At 34.9% G+C, this 20,867-nt stretch overlaps 1 protein-coding gene across 2 annotated transcripts; it reads right to left on the bottom strand.

Annotated features, from left to right (window-relative positions):
- Positions 1-468: 468 nt before the first annotated feature.
- Positions 469-4,446, bottom strand: LOC149389498 (late embryogenesis abundant protein). Of its 2 annotated transcripts, XM_089623825.1 has the most exons (4): positions 4,437-4,446; positions 3,829-4,313; positions 3,196-3,381; positions 469-778 (listed from the first exon to the last, which is right to left on the bottom strand). In XM_089623825.1, exons 2-4 carry the CDS (start codon positions 4,294-4,296, stop codon positions 497-499), a joined length of 936 nt encoding a protein of 311 aa, XP_089479951.1. In that variant the 5' UTR covers positions 4,297-4,313; positions 4,437-4,446; the 3' UTR covers positions 469-496. The 2 variants fall into 2 exon arrangements, with proteins under 2 accessions (XP_089479951.1, XP_089479950.1); XM_089623824.1 differs by lacking the exon at positions 4,437-4,446 and having other exon boundaries at positions 3,829-4,420.
- Positions 4,447-20,867: the final 16,421 nt, after the last annotated feature.

Here is a 20,867-nt window from a genome sequence, read left to right on the forward strand (position 1 = left end):
GTTAATATCAATGAAAGAGAGATTTGTGACACTATTATCCATTTCAGAGTATAATTTCATTATTTTAGTTCTACAGATGATATATCGATGATATGAACTCGACATTTCTATAATCAAAGATTAAACTCGATATTTTACAGAAACACAAGGTATATGTGTGTTATTTTCCCTAACACATATACAATTGGTCCTATTAATGAACCCAACTGGCATTCAACTTTTTTTTTCCAAACCTGCCTTTTAAATTTTAATAACATCGGTGAGCTATAAATTTTTTCAATGGAAAGACCACCCTGAAAATTCAAACACATTTTTTATACACTTGTATTACGTTTTACAACACCATAGTTTTAACACAAAAATACACACTACTATGCTCCAAAAATTAATCAAAATAGACAGCGACGTATATATATATATATATATATATATATATATATATATATATATATATATATATATATATATATATATATATATACTGTTTGTTGAAAACTCAGTGATAAGTGCATGAATCATCGGTCAACTTAAAGGCCTTGCCGAGCTTGTTCCCTCTAAGGGTGACAGAGCATTTGACTCTGCTGTTGAATTTGGACTTGACCAAATGGCCAAGAATGTAGGCCCTCGATCTCACCACGAACGTGAGGTTCAGCGGAATCACGGCGTCGTCTTTGAGGCCTCCGGCGACAGATACGCCGCCGTAGAGAGGCACTTGGTGTCCCATCACCGTCGTCAATATGCTCCGGTGACTCTTCCTCTCTTGGTAAAACTGCCTCATCTAATGCAACACGTGGGTACAAAAATAAAGTTATATTAGCCTCGTCATCAAGCTTTCAACTACACAAGAAACACTTGGACAATACATTATACATATATATTAGAAACACTTGTGTAGGTACCCGCACCATTACCAAAAAATACTCGTTAACCGGTATTTGTTAACCCATTTTCTACACTTAACCGGGTAATGGGTATATCCACCGGGTAACGGGTGGGAAATCAGCTGAGACCCGCTACTCGTTAACCCTTTTGAAACAGGTATACGTAAACGGGTCTGATTGCTTGATTCTTAAATCCATCCAAAGTTAAAAGGTGATCAAGTCTCTAGCTTGGTTTTGAGATGAAAATTCGTCATCATATTAAGAGTCTATAAAAATCAAACCCAAATCCAAGAATAATGAGAGCCGATATTGAGGTATCTATCACATACGTAATTGTATATACTGAGAGCCGATATTGAGGTATCTATCACATAAAAAACGTGGAAAGACTTAACAAAGTTGATAACGTCATTGATTAATGTTGTCATTAAAAATTTAGTTTGAGATGAAATCTATGCTATAATAGTTTCCATGAATTTTGTATTAAATCATTTTCTCATTTAAAATTAAAAATTATATAAATTCTGCTGATTTTTCAACTAGATCGTATTGAGTTGAGGAAATTAATGAGAGAAGTAAATTGATACAATAATATATAAATTATTGGACTGCATTTTAAAAGACATTTCAAAGTTATACAGCTACAAATACAACGATTCAGGGATATTAACAAATTATTTTAAAATAAAAAGCTAGTCATATAGCTAAGTTGGTTAGAACGTATCCATGCAAAAGGAAAAAAGCAAACGCTATCCAAACTGCAGACTTCATTGGGGCCAACAAAGAAGATGAGTTCATAATATGTAGATCCAGAAATTTGTAGTTATCACACAATTGTTTTTAGATAAAAATCATGTGACAACTTTTTGATATATATGCGACAAGTCAAGCTAACGTAAAGACCAAACGGTCCCAAGAAAAAGACATTATCGCTTCTCACACCATTTTCTACCAATCTAAACCAGGGATAGCAAATAGTTGGGATAGTATATCGGAGGATATTAAAGGCAAATTGGCCAAGGCAATGCAATCAAACCCTGAGAGCGAAGTTACAACTACACTAAACTGAATGATTCCCTTTCTGAGGTAGTATTATTGCCTTTATTCATTTTCAAAATTTTGCATTGCTAGGTCCCATATCGAAACGACTCCTAATAAATCATCTGACCATATTCAGACACGATCACATGCATAAAAATGGTGGCACGAAAAGAAAACAGTTTTTGGTGCTCTTTCGAAGTCATTTTATTATTTGCTGACACGTACTTTTCTCATAACATATGCCTTAATCTTGAGATATTTCAAATTCAAGACGAGATTTTCATCATATTTGTTCGTTATTCCAGTGGACTATGAATGGGGCTTGAAAAGATATATACATAATTATATATGTATATGTATCTTTTGAGAGCAAATCTTCATGAGTATTCAATCTAAACCGTCATTAGTATCGATAAAGTTCTCATATAAAAAATAACAATTTAAATAAAAAAAAGATTTAATTCAAACCATTGAACCAGGTGTTTAGATTATTCTTCTGTTTATTAGTCTTGAGAATGTATCTACTGCCATTTGGATATACTACTGCCATATGCGTGACACTCATCATGAGTGGCACATCTTGTAAATAAAATATAGACTGGCTACAAATTCAAAGGATGGTTTTATCATTTATGGTATCGAGTATCGACTATTGAGAATTTGAGATAAGAGAAGGTTATAGTTTATTACAGTTTATTCAAGGGTTATAGTTTTTTGTTTTAAAATAATGTAATACTATTACTATTATTTAAAAAAAAAAAATTGAGGAGTTTCAAATGTGAAGTAGTTGAATAACTTGAATTAAATATCACAGTTCCCAACAAGACTCTTGTTATATTTTTATTTAATATTTTATTTATCTCAGGAGGCAGACCATAATAATAAAGACGCGAGAGACACTCTCTACTCTTCAGTCTATTCCCTCCTCTTCATCCCTCACAATCCCTCGTCACAAGACGACAAAAACCCCCCAACGACCCACATTTTCATATTAGACCCCACTTTTCTACCCATTATTAAATAGTTAATTTAAACCCAAGGAAAATTGCATGATCTCAAGAACGTTATATGTTAACAAGCCGTACAAACAGCCTTTGGGTGACCAAGGACAAAACGGTCATACGGAGAACAAATACACTATAGTGTTTAATAATGTCTGTGCGTTCGAAAAAACTGGAGATCTCATTCTCTCATAGGACGAATGTTTTAAGGACTGCTCTTAAAATAATAATAGTTTATAATAATAATGTAACGTTTTATTTATACCACGTACCTGTCCCGAGGCAACTTTGAGCTGACGGTAACGGAGCTCGAAGGGGCTAGAGCAGACGTGGACACCAAAGAAAGTGGCCGGGTTTCGGTACAGAATCATCACCGTCGAGTTTAGCGTCAGCATGTCCGTCGGAACCCCCGTACGGTCATTCCCAGCCTGGATGTTAAACCTCCGAAACTCTATGTTCTAAATCCATCCCCACAAAAAAAAAAAAAAAAAAAAAAAAAAAAAAAAAAAAAAAAATTTATAAAAACTAATAAATCTTTCACTTTTTTGCTAGAAAATCACATTAGTTCCTTCTATTGGAGCATTTTTTTTTGTATTAGTCTAGTGACTAGACTCTAGTGTTATCTTTATTTTTTGTTTTGTGTGTGAAATTTAAGGTTAGATATGCATTAAATTTTTGTGCCAGAATCTTATTTAAAAATATAAAGATATGGACTAATAAATAATATTCCAGAGATGGACTAATAAATCATTAAATAAAATTTTTGGACCCGGTTTTGTATTCCGTAATATTCTAGGTTTTTTTTTTTTTTTTTTTAGTTAGTGACTAATAAGCAACCCTGTAGAAAAAGAACAGAAACAGTTAACTCGGAGGAGTTGAGTCGGTTTGTGTAGAGAGAGACGGACCTGAACGGAAACAATGGGGTGGTATGACTTGCTAGCGGCCCAGAGGATAAGCGAGAAGAGTGAAAAGAGGAAAAGGAATCCCAGGGCGAAGCAGAGGTAGAGCCTGACAGTGCGGGCGGGGCCGGAGAGAAACTCGCCGGCGTCGGAGTCGGAGTCGTCGCCGGCGTCGCATCCGGCGGCGTCAGGGCGGTGGGCGATCTTGCGCCAGGCGGAGAGGGAGCGGGGGTTCTTGAGGGAGGCGGAGAAGCGCGTGGCGGAGGACTCGCGCGAGTGGTGGATTGGGGAGCAGTGGTAGTAGTGCTGGTTGTGGTGGTGCTGCGGCGACCCCGCCGGACTCGACCCGTACGACATCTTCTCTGCGTCGTGGTTCGACGGGCTTTGTACGTAGTACAGTGGTCGCCGCGGCGACCTCGGCGGCGTCGACTGGTCGAAGCTCGTCACCTCCGAGTCCGACTTCGAGTGGTGCATCGTCGCCGTCGTCGTGCCTGTCATTTTGTTTCTGTTAGAGAGAGAGAGAGAGAGAGGTGTTTGAAATGAATTGAGTGTATTTGGTTGTTATTTTTACGGAAGTATGGGAACTCAAGAAAAAGGAAAAAAAAAGGACTGACAATGTAACTGTGTTGGGGTCTGAGAGCGAAGAAGAAGTAAGTTAAAGCGCGAGGCTGAGAGAAGTGTGTTTTTTATATTTAATAATTATGGGATTTGGAACTCACGCGCTCTGTTTCTCTTTGTTTAAGTTTACCGGTTTCGTTGAGGATTAGTGCTGTAAGAAGGTGGGGACACTCTCTCGGAATGGGCGTGGTGTGATCAAAAGCTACGCCTTGGAAGTTGGAAATATGTACTTTCGAAACACGAGAGAACGTTGATTACTTTTTCTTCGTTTTTCGTTTGTTTTTGCTAAACTCTGACACTAACCAAAAACACTTTGCAGTTTCACTTGTGACGTGGCTGAATTTAAGATAAACAAATGGCTAAGCTAGGTTTAGGAATGTGAACAAACAGACGACTTATTACTGGCTGCTTTATGCAATTCGGAATTGCTTTGACGCCTGACTCGAGAGTTCACTTCATTCATACTAAAATTTCTGGGAGATTATGTATGGAATTAAAATCCTATAAAATCACCCACCATATTTATTTCGGAGGTAGAGAGCAATATAAAACAATTATGATAGAGACACGATCACTATCAGCAGCTCTCTGCATTACAATTTTGTTAAGCTAAAGTTAGTATGTGCAAAATGCGTCATGAATAGCAAGTAACATCTTCAATAATAACATGGTTCTTAACATCAGATATAAATTAAAACTCATTTATTCATTAAACGCACTCTTAATTCTGAATTTTGCTTACTTTTGGTGCAATTAAAACTTGAACTCCTTATTTTATCCTTGGTAAATTATTTATACTCTAATAGTAATCAATGAATAAAAGGTTATTCATTTTGTTAGAAATATTACATAAATAATATTTATTTTTGGGAATAAAAAGACAAACTTGATAGTAGAAAAAATAGAATAAATAAAAGACAACAACAACAAGAATATTATAAACGGAAAAGATGAAGGGAAGACAAGACAAGAAAAACAAATAAAGTCGATGACCGTTCGACGGTTTCCTTAAAGCAATATCGTTCTCCCACAAGTGCCGGAATCAACGAGCAATTTACCTCCAAAGATACAACGACGGAATGAGAAGAACTTTTTACCAACAGAACTTCTCCAGCGAACTATACCTGTAACAGAACCAACCACCGGACTACAAGAGAAAACAAATAATTTCGGAGAGAAAGGAAGAAGAAGAGAGATTAGGTATTTCTCAGTTGTGTTTCAAATGAGAGCATAGGCCTCCTTTTATAGCCTTAGGGTCTTGGCGGTTACACATAAGAACCATTCAAAAACGACGAGGTATGATGGCCTTTGAATGCATTAACACACATTAATGAAGCTGTTACAAACCGTTCAGCAAATCAAAACGTAAACCATTTAAGGTCAGATTACGCTTTATATGCACAAACTAATGCACATTAAGAGATTAATTCTCATGATAACACAAAAGTTATCAGAGGAATTAAAAACTTCAAGAAGTGAAATTTGCAATAGAAAGATAAGGATCACCACAAACAAGACCAAGCCCGGCCAGGCTCGGCTCGGCACGACATGACCGGACAGCGGCGGCGCGTGTGTGTTGTGGTCTTGAGATTGCATGTACCCCAGGCCCTCTACAAAATTGGGTCACCATTAGGAATCCAAACCCTTTTTCACTTAAATGGTATGTAAACCGTACTAATATGTTCATAGAATATAGAATACACATTAATTCAAATTTTTGAATGGTTAATACTATTTATTTAACAAATTTGATTGATTGATACGGATCGATTTTCTATTACGATAAATTTACGTTACAATAGCTGGTCCAATAGCGGCTTCAGCAGCTGCAACGAATATAATAAACATGGAGAAAATATTGCCTTTTAATTGGCGGCTATCAAAAAAATCAGAAAATGTTACTAAATTTATATTAACTGCATTAAGTATGAGTTCAAGACACATAAGAGCTCTAACCATATTTCGGCTTGTGATCAATCTATAGATGCCGATAGAAAATAAGTAGGCACTCAAAACAAGTCTTCTCTAACTCTCTCTAAATCCTCATTGTATAGGATTTCTTATTTTCTAATTTTCCTACACCTCCTTGACTATAACGCTCATATAAGAAATCACAAAATACCTGTATTCCGTGTTTCTGGTTTGTCTCGGAGCATCCCAAGCCTTGATGTATGTTGATTGGCCATTACTTTGGGCGTTTTGGTGCTCGAGCTTGAAATCCACAAGAATCTTATATAACACGGAGATCATAAGAGGAAAAACCACTAGAACGATTTATAATAAAAATAATTCAAGAAATCAAAATATTACCCTTATATCAATCTAGTTAAATCGATTGGGATTTTATTTCTCAACAGGTCGAAGAACATAGCGCTATCTCTTCAAAGGTCGAGGACAACGAGCATCCAATGATTCTCTTTGTTGTACGGCATCAAAACTTGTTCCCCAAATTTGCATTGTCGTACCACATTTCCAATGTCCTTGACTCGTTTTGACAAATAAGCGTCCTCGTCATTGCTTACGATGTACGAACGTAAGCTCAGATTTATAAAACAATAGTTTTGAGTCTTCTTCGCCTTTTCTAGCGAGCGTAGATAACTATGACAAACAAGTATTTAGTTGATCAAAACACTAAATATTTAATATTAATATTAAAAAACACATATAAAGAAAAAATTTACTCCATATAAACCGTTATGCTCCCCGCACCAATTTCCAATTATTGCGAAAAATCGGAAACATCTTCAAATGACACCAGAATCGGGATAGCGGCGAGACTTGGATTAACATTGACCATAATCACATCCCCTTCCGGTAACATTACTTTTTTGCATGTTGAGCGAGCTATCGAACTTGAGATTAATCACCTTGTACGAAATCTTCTTAGCATCATCGATGCTAGGTTCACTCTCAAAACCGAGCTTTGAGAATTGTTTGACAACCGGACCGCGACTCTCTATTCCCGTGTCCATTTCTATCAATCTCTTCGGGCACGAGACAAACCCCCTATAGCATCTTCAATGATTTGAGCTTATTCAGTGGGAATTGACAAATTTTTTTTTTAATTAAAACCCTCAAAACGGTCACGCGTAAATTCCCTTCCTCCGAAGGTGAGAAGTGAGAATGAGAATGAGAATGAGAATGAGAATGACATTAAATATAATTATTATAGGTATTAAAAATGAGAATGACATTAAATATAATTTTCAAACAAGTCATAGGAACAAATATTTATAAATATTTTCTAAGATATACAAATATGACACTGTAAATATTTATACTATGGAGAGAGGTATGATAAAATGGGCTTGGTTTTGCTCCAACCAAACTCCATTTCTCACTCCATTATGGAGTTGAAAAACAGTAAAACTCTAAATATAGAGTTTCACTATTCATTTCACTACATTTTGGAGTAAGATTGTATTAATATAAAATTAGTTTGTTTAATTATTAATCAATCATAATTTTTATTATAATTATATATTTTGTGTGTAATTGAATTAATTTATAATAAAATCAAATAAGAAATTATTTTAGTTTATTCTAATTTCATATAGATCTTGACATGTAATAATAAATTTTACACTTAAAAAGTCATTAAAATATTAATTTTTATTGCAAACAAACTAGAAAATCAATAACATTACATTTACATATAAATAAATAAGAATTTAATATTTTTGTACAATGTATGTTTATTTTTTAAAATATAATAATATTATATTCAATATATACAAGTTAAATAAATATCAGTTGTAGTGTTATAAATAGAAAATTGTTAAAATTATTAAAATAACGGGGTTATGAAGAATATGTTTTTTTGGTGTTAAAAAAGAAGTATTTGGTTGGAAATGAAATACTGTTTTATGTTATAGAATTGTATTTTAGAGCTTCTCCAACCCCATGCTATATCACTATAAATACCGTTTATTATTCTTTAACACCACGCTATCTCACACGGTAAATATACAGTGTGCTACAATGCCACACTATATTTCTCGTGACACTGTATCACACGGCATCCTTTAAAAAAATCATTTATTAATACATTAAACACAAACTTTATACTATTAGGGGTGAAATCGGTTCGGTTCGGTTCGGTTCGGTTTTGGACCAATTTGAAAACCGAAACTGAATTTTCAGTTTTGAAAATTTTGGACCAATGACCGAACCGAATTGGTCCAAACCCGATTTTGTAAAACCGATAACCAGTTTTATAACCGTTTTAAAATTGGTTAACTAGTTTTGAAACCGGTTAACTAGTTTTGAAACCGGTTAACCGAAAAAATCGGTTAACCAATTTCAAAACTGGTTAACCAGTTTTAAAAATGTTACAATTATCCAAATCAGTTATCCGGTTCAAATCGGTTATCCGGTTTCAAAACTGGATAAAAAAATTGGTTAAATAACCGATAACCGAATTTTTAGATTTTCAAAACCGATAACTGAACCGATTCTTAAATTCGGTTTCGGTTAAACGAACCGAATTTTCGGTTTGATGGCGTGGCACCGAATTTCGGTTCCGGATCGGTTCGATTATCGGTTTAACCAATTTTCGATCAATTTTTGTACACCCCTAATATATATAACCCGACAAATATTTGTAAAACACCAAAATTCATAAAAATTACTACAAATAAAGTTCAATTAAAACATAAAAATTTAAACATAGATTACAAAGTTCAAATTAAACACACAAAATAAAATAAAAACTAAAAACAATGACATAACTTTAAAGGAAATAGTAAAAACTTAAAACACAATTTAATAACCGGAAAAATTATATCCAGTTCCGTCAAGATAATTATAATACTGAGTAAAATCTTGATCTTGATCTCCATGAGCTTGATCTCTCTGAGCTTGATCTCGTTTATAATTAGATGCTCGATATTGAGATCCATGATATTGAGAGCCTTCTCCTTGTTCTTTATATTGGTTCTCCTTGTTCTTCATAGTGGTTTGTTTGTGCTCTTTTTTGCTGATTTTTTTTTTCTTTTACTAGAAATTCACGTATATTTGGGTCAAATATAGTATCCAAATTCATAATTTAAATTTTGTTCTTCTTTCATTTGAGCTAGCTCAATCTTTTGCTTTCGAAGTTCATTTTTTTTCGTTAAACTTCAATTCTATCAAAATTAGAATCATTAATAGTTCAGACAAGCTCTCATTTTTTTCCATCATTTTTTTTAAATTCTTCAGCATCTTTTTGTTGTCTCTTTACTTTTTTTTTTTACACTCATTGGTCTTCCAGATAAATTGCAAGTGCATTCTTGATCGTTCATGTAAAGATCAAATGAATTCATACCGGGAGTTGCAAGTGACTTGGTAGAAAATGATGACGATGAAGGAAAATTAAGACTCGGTGCCTCGGTATTTGAGCTGTTACCAGCAAATTTCTCAATTTCCTTAAGAGTGGGTCATACATGATCGAATTTGAAGCATCTCTTGTATTCGGTAACCTTTACCAATAACATATTAGCTTGAGTTAACTATTACATATTGATAAGAGAATAATGATCAAAAGTTAGTAAGTACAAATAAAATAAAAAATTATGAGTACATATTATCGACAAAATATATACTTACAATGTCTTGTTCCGAAGCACCGGCCAAATATGTCATTATTGGAAAAGAATATAGTACGAGTTATTATCTAATTGATGGTTTATACCCGAAATGGTCGACCGTTGTTCAAACTATTCACGATCCATGTGGCCCAAAAACATTATTTGCAATGAAACAAGAAGCATGTAGAAAGGATGTGGAGCGTGCATTTGGAGTATTTTAGTCAAGATTTGCAATTGTTGCTGGTCCATCCCGCTTTTGGAGTAAGAAAGTGTAGATGATATCATGACATCCTGTATTATTATGCATAATATGATCATTGAAGATGAACGTGATGCTAATTCAACCATTAAAGAACGAGTCGAAGTCTCAAATACATAAGTTGATATGGCTGGTGATGACGTTGCTCGATTTCAACAATTTTTCGCTCGACACCGACAAATCAAGAATAGAGACGCTCATATTGAACTTCGAAATGTATTAACTAGTATGGTGTAATCTATCTTTCAAATGTATATTTTTTATTTTGAATTATTTAAATGTAATATTTTTTTAAGTAATGTAATTTTTATTTCAGAATTTTATTATTTTTAAACTTCTTACAATTTTGATTTTTGTTAAATATTGAAAACTAATAAATAATTTTAATCACTTAATTAAAAATATAAACATTATATTCCGTTAATTGAAATATTTATTAATAAAGAGGTTGTATAGTTTTAATAATATAATAATGGTGAATAATATTTTTATTGTGAAATTTGGTGTTGTGATTAGAGTTGGAAAAAAAATTTGATGCTAAATTAAAACAATAGTTGTGTGATTTTGACACCAAATTTGCTGCATGTGTTGGAGTTGCTCTCTGCAGGGCATCTCCAACCCTAACATCAAATTTGATGTTGAAATCACACAACTTTTGTGTGTTTTTAGCACCAATTTTTTTTAACTCCAACCACAACAATAAATTTCACACTAAAAAAATACTATTCTCTATTATTATATATTATTAAAATCAAATCACCTCTAATAAAATATTTCAATAAATAATTATAGTACTTATCTTTTTTTTATTAAGTGATTAAAATTGTATCCTACATGTGAGTACTTAATAAAAATTAAGATGTACAAAATTTGAAAACATAAAAATTTGATATAAATATCATATTACAAATTTATTTTTTATGTTTATTTGTTGTGCTTAATTTAACTTATAAAATTTATGTTTGAATTTTAAATTTTTATTCGAACTTTGGTTTAATATGAATTTTGTAGTCATGTTGTGAATTTTGGTGTTTTAACATGACTATGGTTATATATATACGCATAAAAAAAATTGTTGTGTTACACACTAACACACTAAATTTAATTAACGTGTTATTGTGGAAATTGTATAATATTATTTTGACTTTTGTGGTGTGATTGGAGACAATTTGACACTATATATAGTGATATACCATAGGATTAGAGTTCACATAATTTTTGTTGTCGTGACTTCCAACTTCCAAGAAAAAAAAATTGCATTTTTTAGTTTTTGGATCGGTGATGATTTAACAAAGTTAAATTGAAATTGAAGAGATGCAGAGAAACTCAGTGCCTGCCACTGTCACAGTCTATTTCTTCAGCGTCCATAAACTGTTGGTCGTTGATCCAAAACTGCAAGATTTTAACCATTTATCAAATCCGTACACCATAATTTCAGCTTGAATAAATGTTCTGTTTTTGAGACAAGAGGGCTGGCTGTCGCATTGTTATATTTTATTCAAAAATGTTTTTTTTTTTTTTTTTTTCAATGTTGTTAAAGCGACCAGCATCTTTGACAATGTTGTAAAAAAAAAAATACAGTATTGTTTTGACAATGTTGACCAACAATTAGCACTTTTTGATAGCATTGGCCAAATATACTTAATTTTTTACAATGTTATCGTAAAATTCGGATTTTCGAAACATAGTGCCATGCATTAAAATTTCCTTTGTTTCAACAGAAAAATGTATTACATGGAGTGACACGTACTCCGAGCGCGAGCTCCTTCAACCTGCTCCCCTGATCATTGCCTCTCTGAACGCCCGCGCCGCCACGTCGTCAAGGTCAAAAGAGTTTTGGACCAAAGAATTCGTGATCAGGCTTCTCAGCATTGTACGCAACGCCGACGCTAGTGAGTTGGCGAGCAGGATCAGTAATTTGCGTTTTTTTTTCTAGTTATGAACTATGACGTAACAAACAAAAGGGAAGGAAGCATAGAGAAATTGGGTTGTTTGAGCGTATGAGTGAGAGATAGAGAGAGATCTCTTATATATTAGCCATGTCAAAACTTGGATTTATGGGTATACTCATGAATTTATGTATATATATGGAGGGAGAAAACAATGATGTGAACATGTGAATGGTATTATGTTTTAAACTTATAAAAGGAGGTGCAAGCAGGGCCGGCCCAAGCTATTACGTGGTTTTAGGCAAGAGTTAAAAAATTAAGGTTTTTTTAACATCTATTAAAAAAATTAGGTATAATAGCTTATTTAAAAAGAAAAATTGAGGTCTTTTTCCTTAAAATTTGAAGTTTTTTTAGCTTTTTTTGGCAAAAAATTTGGGGCCTTAAGCCTTGGGCCGGCCCTGGCCCTATGTGCAAGAAACGAAAGAAAGATTTTAAAGAGAGAAAAATACGTTTTTTTTTTCAAAATAATAGTAATCATAATAATAATAATAATCAAGAAAATAATCAGAACAGAAAAATGACTTGAAGAGATGCTTGAACAAATCACTAAGTAAAAGCAAGATTTAAAATGCCAGGGAAAGTCGCCGGACTTTGCCAGCGGAGCTCATGCCGGACCTAAAACGGCAGGCGACACTGCTATGTCGTTTTTCCAATTATTTTCGTTCGGCTGCCGACGAAACGATACGATGTTTGGGCGAAAATCGACCAATAGTTTTCGGCTCAATTTGCTCACAAAACTAGTCAAATGTCAAAGACAAACAGCGGCATTCGGCCGAAATGAAAAAAAAAAAAATCTTAAATGAATACCGAGTATAGTAGCAAATAAGGGTCAAATCCACAAGAACCTAGATTAATCAAATGACTAACTAATTTTAGGAAAATAACTATAATACAAAGAATCTTAATTTTTTGAATTTTTAAATTTAACTAAGAAATTAAATAAAATGATAAAAAGATACGATCACAATTTCATTCACTTTTGCAACAATCCCATTCAATCTCGGTTCGACAATGCTCGCACAACTCGTATAAAATCAACTTCCACAAATAATCAACACATGCGGTCAATAATCTCTGCAATCCTATTATTTTAGCTAATCATGACGTTACCCCGATAAAAAAAACCCTAATTGCTAAACAACCTAGTGAACACGTGCCCTAGATTTAATCTAACAACAACGTTGAGTTTTGAAAGCGAGACAAATGGAACTATACATTCAACACGCCTGATTCAATTAATTTTGGTTATTCATTTTACTACATGCACAAAATCCTTAAGAAACCCGTATACGTAGTCGCACCGCTACTTACCAAAAATCCTAACAATTACGGATTAAAATTTTGAGTATGGCTATGAACTATAATATTCTTACTTAAGTGATCAAACCAAAATAATTAAAACATTTCAATAACAACGAACACATATAAAAGAGATAATAACTTTAATACGATAAATAAAAAGCAAAGTCTACGACACGATCTTCAATTCATATTTTGGGATTGAAATTACCATTAATCGTTCAAAACCTAAATAGACATAATTAAATAAATGCAATAGAAGAGAAGAAGAAAATAAAACGAGCTTGAGAGTAGGGGCGGTCTCCACGGGAAAATCATATGTACTTGCCAAAAGTCCTCTTTTCTCTTCGTGGGTTCTGCTGCTCTTATTAGGCTCTGAAAATCGTAGCTAAGTGTTTTAAGTCGAAATCCCGAAGTCTGCTTTTAATAAGAATTCGAATGCTCTTTATTTGAGTGGAATGGGCTTTTAACAAAGATTATCGCGGTAGAGGTTTGTAGTACCGTGGTACATATTTGCAGTACCACAGTACATCAAGTGAATTTTGCTCTTGTATCGCATTACAAGCTTGTTGTACCACAGTATAACCAGTGTTTTGTTCCTCATCAATGTAGCTGATCCGTTTTCTTCCAAAAATTTGATATTTTAGCTTCAAACTCGTCCGGAATCACCTAAACACATGTAAACACTCAAATTATAAGATGTTCAATTACAAAGGTGATTTTAAGTAATTACAATGAATAATGTGATAAAGAATGATCTCAAAATGAATAAGAATTATGCACTTATCACCATCGTTAACTTCATGCTCGTGGACAACTCGCCGTCGCTCGTCCTCGACCATGAAGTCAAATCCACGATTTGAACGGGCATCTCAAACCTCTTTGGTTCATTCCATAGCACCACCTCCTCGTCGTCTAAGCCTATTAAACCTCGAGTGGGCGTACATCAGTCTATCTCTCTCTCTCTCTCTCTCTACAATACTTTCCCAGATTCGGATCAGGTGTGTATTTGAATTAGATTTAAAATTTGAATTGGACTATATATTTGTGTTTATTTTTATTAATGTCTAAGTAAATTTTTGTTAATATCGGTATATTTGTATTTATTTGCATTAATGTCTAAGTAATTTTGTATTTATTTGTGTTAATATCAGCTAATCTATTGTAGAAACGCAGTTGAATTGAATTAGAATTGGAGTTGAAATTGGAATTTTAATTGGACAGATATTTGTGTTTATTCAATGGGTTTTGTGTTTATTTGTATTAATGTCTAAGTAATTTTGTGTTAATATCGATATATATGTGTTTATTTATATTAATATCAGTTAATTTGTTGTAGAAACACAGCTAAATAAATATGAGAGACTACAACGCAATCCTGAGCATCACGGTGAAGGTCTCTTGATTGGTCAGATCCGCAATGAAGATCTCAACATATAAGATTTTTGTTATTGTTTTTTTTTTTTAAAAGGTTTGACATTTCAAAGGTTGTTTTTATTTTATTTTATTTTTTCCTTTGATTTTGTGTTGAATAGACTTGCCGTGTATATGTGGGTATACTTTTAAATATGGTTGATTTCAAATTTATTCTTTTATTTAATTCAATATCTTTTCTATTTAATGGAAAGTATAATAGTCTGATCAGGTTGGTTAATATGGTTTATTGGCTATTTCGTAAAATAAATCAAACGTTGGTTAATTTGCCAAAATTAAGTTTTTGATTGGCTACCTTACTCAAGCGCCCAAAAAATAGAAAAATTGCCCAATTTGCCACCAAAAAATACAATACTTGTTTAAAATAATATAAGGAAATTATGGATTTATTTGACAATGCTGTAAAAAATAATATATGCTACTTTGTTACAATATTGTAAAAGAAAATTATAGTCTATTTTATAACATTGTCATTGTTGGTGTGAGACTTTGTCCTATTTCGACCAAGTCACTTATGTTGGCCTAAAGAGCATAAGATCACTTCGAAATCACTATTTCTTGGGCCTCTACGGTTTGTGAGATAACAATTAGTCATTTCACATCGATGACATGTCTATGAGGACCACTTCGACAAATTCACGAAGACCCATGACAGGAGACAAGGTGACAAACATCTCATATCGGGGACATGATTTTAGGGAAGCCAGAGATGTGGCCTTACAAGATTCGACTAGTTCAACAGTCAAAGACGTAGAACGATTCATGCTCACACAGGACAAAACCATGTGGAGAAGGTTACAAATTCAAAAGAGACGTTACCTTCATCTTACGCGGGAAGGCCAATTCAACACCACGTGTAACAAGATCCATCGAAGAAGGGAGATCGTGGATACGTGGCACTAAAGATAGTGGAGGACATGAGACGTGAGAACATCTATAAATAAAGCCTCAATTTCCAAAAGCCATAGCACAATTCATCTCTCAAGCACATTTATTCAAATCTTCATTACAATCATTTCACGTCTCTATTATCATTTCACACGTAGCTATTGTATTATCTCATTATTATCAATAAAATCTCTACTCGTTACTCAATAAATCCAAACGAGATGGAAATTACGATTTCGACCAATTGACAGGTGAAACGATTCCCGTTTAATCAGTCATATAAAATATTATATATAACGATTAGTTAGATATTTCCACCCTCAATTTGTACTATTTTTATCAAAATCTACGTGGCGGTGTTAAAGAATAATATGTAAAGTAAACTAACATAACGGTGTATTTTCAAAATAGCCACCCAAATCTCTTTAATATAAAAAAGCTAAACAATGGATCCATATATTTTTCTAATAAGCAAGACGTGCGTATTGTTATGGAGATGTAGATTGAGTGCCCTATTTTTTCAATATATGAATACTTAAGCTATGATTTTAATTGAGGACATTCATTTGATAATTTCATATAGTTTCTTCATAATATCAATCATTACAGAAACACAAGAGACGTATACTTTGCAACATTTTTCTTATACGAAATTTGAGCGTAACTAGACATTTTTTACCGCTTTAATTGTTAATGCGATTTTTTGGATAACATTCACGAGACACGTGTCGGTGGTGGGAACTTGCGACGTTTATCGATCTTAGGTTGCGAGTGTCGAATTTTTATGGTTTCCAAAAGGATCGTAATGGAGAGAGGATGTCTCGTAGTATTGCGACTGCAATGGAGGCCTTAGGAAATCGAGGTGAGCGGTGTGATTCGTCTATTCTTCCATGTAGCTGGAATAGAAGATACAAATAATGATATATAATGAAATGTTCCTCTTATTAAGCGAAGAACATGGGAATTAGATTTCTCAACCTCTTTGACACTTTTTGAGAGGGAATGTTATTTGGAATAATTATAGCCTTTGTTTATGAAAGAGAATATGAGAGAGAGAGAGAGCTAGAGAGGGAATATTTCTTCTTCAATTCTAAAGAGAAATGAAATAGATTATTCCTCTTTTTTCTTTAAAGTGAGAGATTTCTCTTGAGAGTTTGAGGAAAAAAAATGGGAGCAAAGAGAATTCAGAGTTGAAATCACTTTTTTGAGTTTAGAATGAATTACCTTGTAGTTTGTGTGAGTGAACTATTTATAGGATATTGGCGCTTGGTGCTAGTCGCTTAACACTTTGCGTTTGTTGTTTGGCGCGTGGCGCTTATCGCTTGATGCTTGCGCTTGGCGCTTGACGCTTGACGCTTGTCGCTTTATGTGTGGAACTTATCGCTTGGCGCTTGGTGCTTGGCACTTGCCGCTTGTCGCTTGGCGCGTGGCGCTTGGTCACGTGCCATCATGAAATAGCTTGCAAGCATATTTACCGGTCCTTTCGGCCCGTTTGACTGAGTTATTCTTTTTTCACTGTGACGTTGTTTTGCAATTGTAATGTCGTCTTAGCAATTGAGGCGTTTTTTTTACCATAAGAAAAATGACGGTATAACATTAACCCCAGTTTCGCGTGCGACTTGTCGTGCAGGAAACTTTGTAGTCTTGTCAGCGTTATTTCTTTGCATTTGGGTTGATCTGTATCGAGACCGTCTTTGTGCTCATCTGGACCACGAGAAGTCTGATTTGAGTCTTTTGAGGTCGTGCTCGTGTGGACCGCAAAGGATCTGACTTTGAACTTTATTTTTTTTACTCGTATAACCACAAGGGTCTGACTTTGAGCTTTTTGGAACCATGCTTGTCTGAAAATGAGTGGTCTGACTTTGAGCTTTTTGGCTTGCTCATCTGGACCGTGATGGACTTAACTTTTAGTTGTCTCCGAGTCGTTGGAGTTATTGCCTTTGTGTTTCTCAGGGCTGAATCTTACTCGATCTTCTTCAGGTTTAGGTGAAATATAGCATAACAACCTTAACCACTTATGATCAGGGACGATCTCGGTTTTAGGCTAAGCGCGCTCGTACCTCTTGGGACCGGGGCTTCGCCTATCTTTGGATGGTCGCGCGGCGTTTTGGGTACAAGGTATTACACTACTTGGCGATGATTTTGCCCAAGCCATCTGATGTCAGAGAATGGATGACCCAGAACCACGAAGGTTGGGTTATTTAGAACCACGGGGGCTGTGTGACTCAATCGCGAGGATCGAGCGACCCAGAACCGCGAAGGTCAAGATTTTGAAGCTACGGGGGCCGTGCGACTCGATCACGGGGACCGAGCAACCCAGAACCACATGGTCGAGATTTTTGGAGCCACGGGGGCCTTAAGCAACTCGATCGTGGGGGATCGAGCGACCCTAAGCCACGGAGGGTCAGGATTTTCAGAGCCATAGGGGCCTTAAGAGACTCGATCATGAGGATTGAGCGATCCAAAACCACGGGGGTTGGGATCCGGAACCACGAGGGTCGGGATTTTTGGAGCCACGGAGGCTTGATATAATTAAGTGACAAGGGTCATGAGCCCACAAGGCGTTGAGTGACAAGGGTCACAAGATGATTCGAGCAACATGGGTCGCGAGGCCGAATAGGCGTTGCGCGATAAGGGACGCATGATGTTTTGGGTGACACGTATCGCAAGACTGAAGAGGAGTTGAGCGACAAAGGTCCTAGGCCGAGTGCAACATTTGCTTGTGGAGCCTCTCGGACTTGGTTCCGTCGGGTTTGGATTTGAGCTCATGCATTAAGTGCGATGCTCTACGCTCATCGGGGGACGGACCTTAGTCTCTTGGTCTTGAGGCATGAATGAAAAATTAACACAAAGAGAGGCTTGTAACATTCATAGGGAGAGGCTTGTTACAGTTCCGCAGAAGGAGGCTTGTGATGATCATATGGGGGAAGCATTAAGATTGTCTTACGGAGGGAAGCTTGTGACGGTCCCGTAGAGGAAGTCTTGTGGGAGGTGGATTTTTTGGTTTAGAGCTCGTGGTTGTTCTCGAGATCCCCTCCTTCTAGCGTCAAAATGTTAATGCGATTTTTCAGATAACATTCACGAGACACGTGTTGGTGATAGAGCTTGCGATGTGTATCGATCTTAGGTTACGAGTGTCGAATTTCTTATGGTTTCCAAAAAGATCGTAATGGAGAGAGGATGTCTCGTAGTGTTACAACCGCAATGGATGCCTTAGAAAATCGAGGTGGGCGGTGTGATTCGTCGTGTTCTTCCCTGTAGCTAGAATAGAAGATACAAATGATGATATATAATGAAATATTCCTCTTATTAAGCGAAGAACATGATAATTAGATACTTTTTGAGAGGGAGTATAATTTGACATAATTTTAGCCTTCGTTTGTGAAAGAGAATATGAGAGAGAAAGAGAGAAAGAATATTTCTTCTTCAACTCTAGAGAGAAAGGAAGTAGATTGTTCCTCTTTTTGCTTTGAGTTGAGAGATTCCTCTTGAGAGTTTGAGAGAAAAAAATGGGAGTTAAGAGAATTCAGAGTTGAGAGAATTCAGAGTTGAAATCACTTTTCTGAGATCTGAATGACTTACCTTGTAGTTTGTGTGAGTGAACTATTTATAGGATATTGGCGTTTGGCGCTTGGTGCTTGGCGCTTGACGCGTGGCGCTTGTCGCTTGACGCTTGGCATTTTGTCGCTTGGCGTGTGGTGCTTATCGCTTGGTGCTTGGCGCTTGGTCCTTGGCTCTTGTCGCTTGGTGCGTGGCGCTTGGCGCTTGGCGCTTGGTGCTTGGCGCGTGTCGCTTGGTACTTGGCCACATGCCATCATGAAATAGCGTGCAAGCATATTTATCGGTTCTCGATTTTGGTCAAATATATTTTCGGCCCGTTTGACTCAATTATTATTTTTGCATTATGACGTCGTTTACATAATTGTAACGTCGTTTTGAAATGTCAACGGCCGATTCGTGCCGATGGCCTCAAAAAACGGAAATTGCGGCTGCCGATAGGAATTAACGGAAAAAATGTGGAAATTTGAAAAAATTATGCCGACGAAAATTACGGTACCGACAGAAATTTCTATAAAACACAGAAATACCGCCGAAAATAATGTTACATAATTCTTAATATAACAAATAAAATCCATACTTCAAATACGTAACAAAATTAGTTTCAAACACACACATAATAAGTTTAAACTCCAAATTCAAGTCTTCAACACACGTAATAATTTCACATATCATAAAAAACATAAATAAAAGGTCCAAAACACTTAATAGGTTAAAAAACAAAGATAAATTCAAAACACATACTAAGTTCAACATAGATAAAAAGACTCAATAGTAGGTTGAGTGACAGTGGGGTTAATAATAACCCCGGTTCTTGTTTGAAGATCACAGTAGTCAGTCTATTAAAATAAATTCGAATTCTATCAAAACAACAAGAAATTCTAACTTTAAAATATAAATTTCAAACATGAAATAAATTCGGGTTCTATAAAAAATAACAATAAATTCTAACTTTGAAAACTAAGTATCAATTATCCAATAAATTTGGTTATATTAAAAAAATTGAGAAAAACATATATGAACCACACAACATAAATGCACATCTTTTCATTCAACAAGATTTTTCTAAAAAAAAAAAAATCAAAATGATCGATTTCATCACAAACTCAAACTGTCGGCACAAAAAAGTGGGAATCACACGGGAATGTCGCCAAAATTGCCAAGAAATGACGAAAATATTGTTGATTTTACACAGACGGCGTCAAAATAATGTGGGCACGGTCGAAAATCAGGGGAATATCGACGGTAAAAATACGCGAAACGACAAATGGTCATTTTTGTGCCAGTAATGTTCAAAACTCAAAATTTCGACATCATTCTCCGAAATTTAATTCATTGATTTTTACCATAAGAAAAATGACGGTATAACATTAATATCTTTTAAATTTGAGTTTACGTTTGGGTAAATTAAACTAGAGTAATTTAGTTTATGTTTAAGTTTTAGGTCATGGAATATTTTTGAATACTTAAATA

This window comes from Urtica dioica, chromosome 8 (genome assembly GCF_054948205.1).
Source record: "Urtica dioica subsp. dioica isolate 48M chromosome 8, U.dioica_male_clone48M_v1_H2, whole genome shotgun sequence".
NCBI classification, from domain to species: domain Eukaryota; kingdom Viridiplantae; phylum Streptophyta; class Magnoliopsida; order Rosales; family Urticaceae; genus Urtica; species Urtica dioica.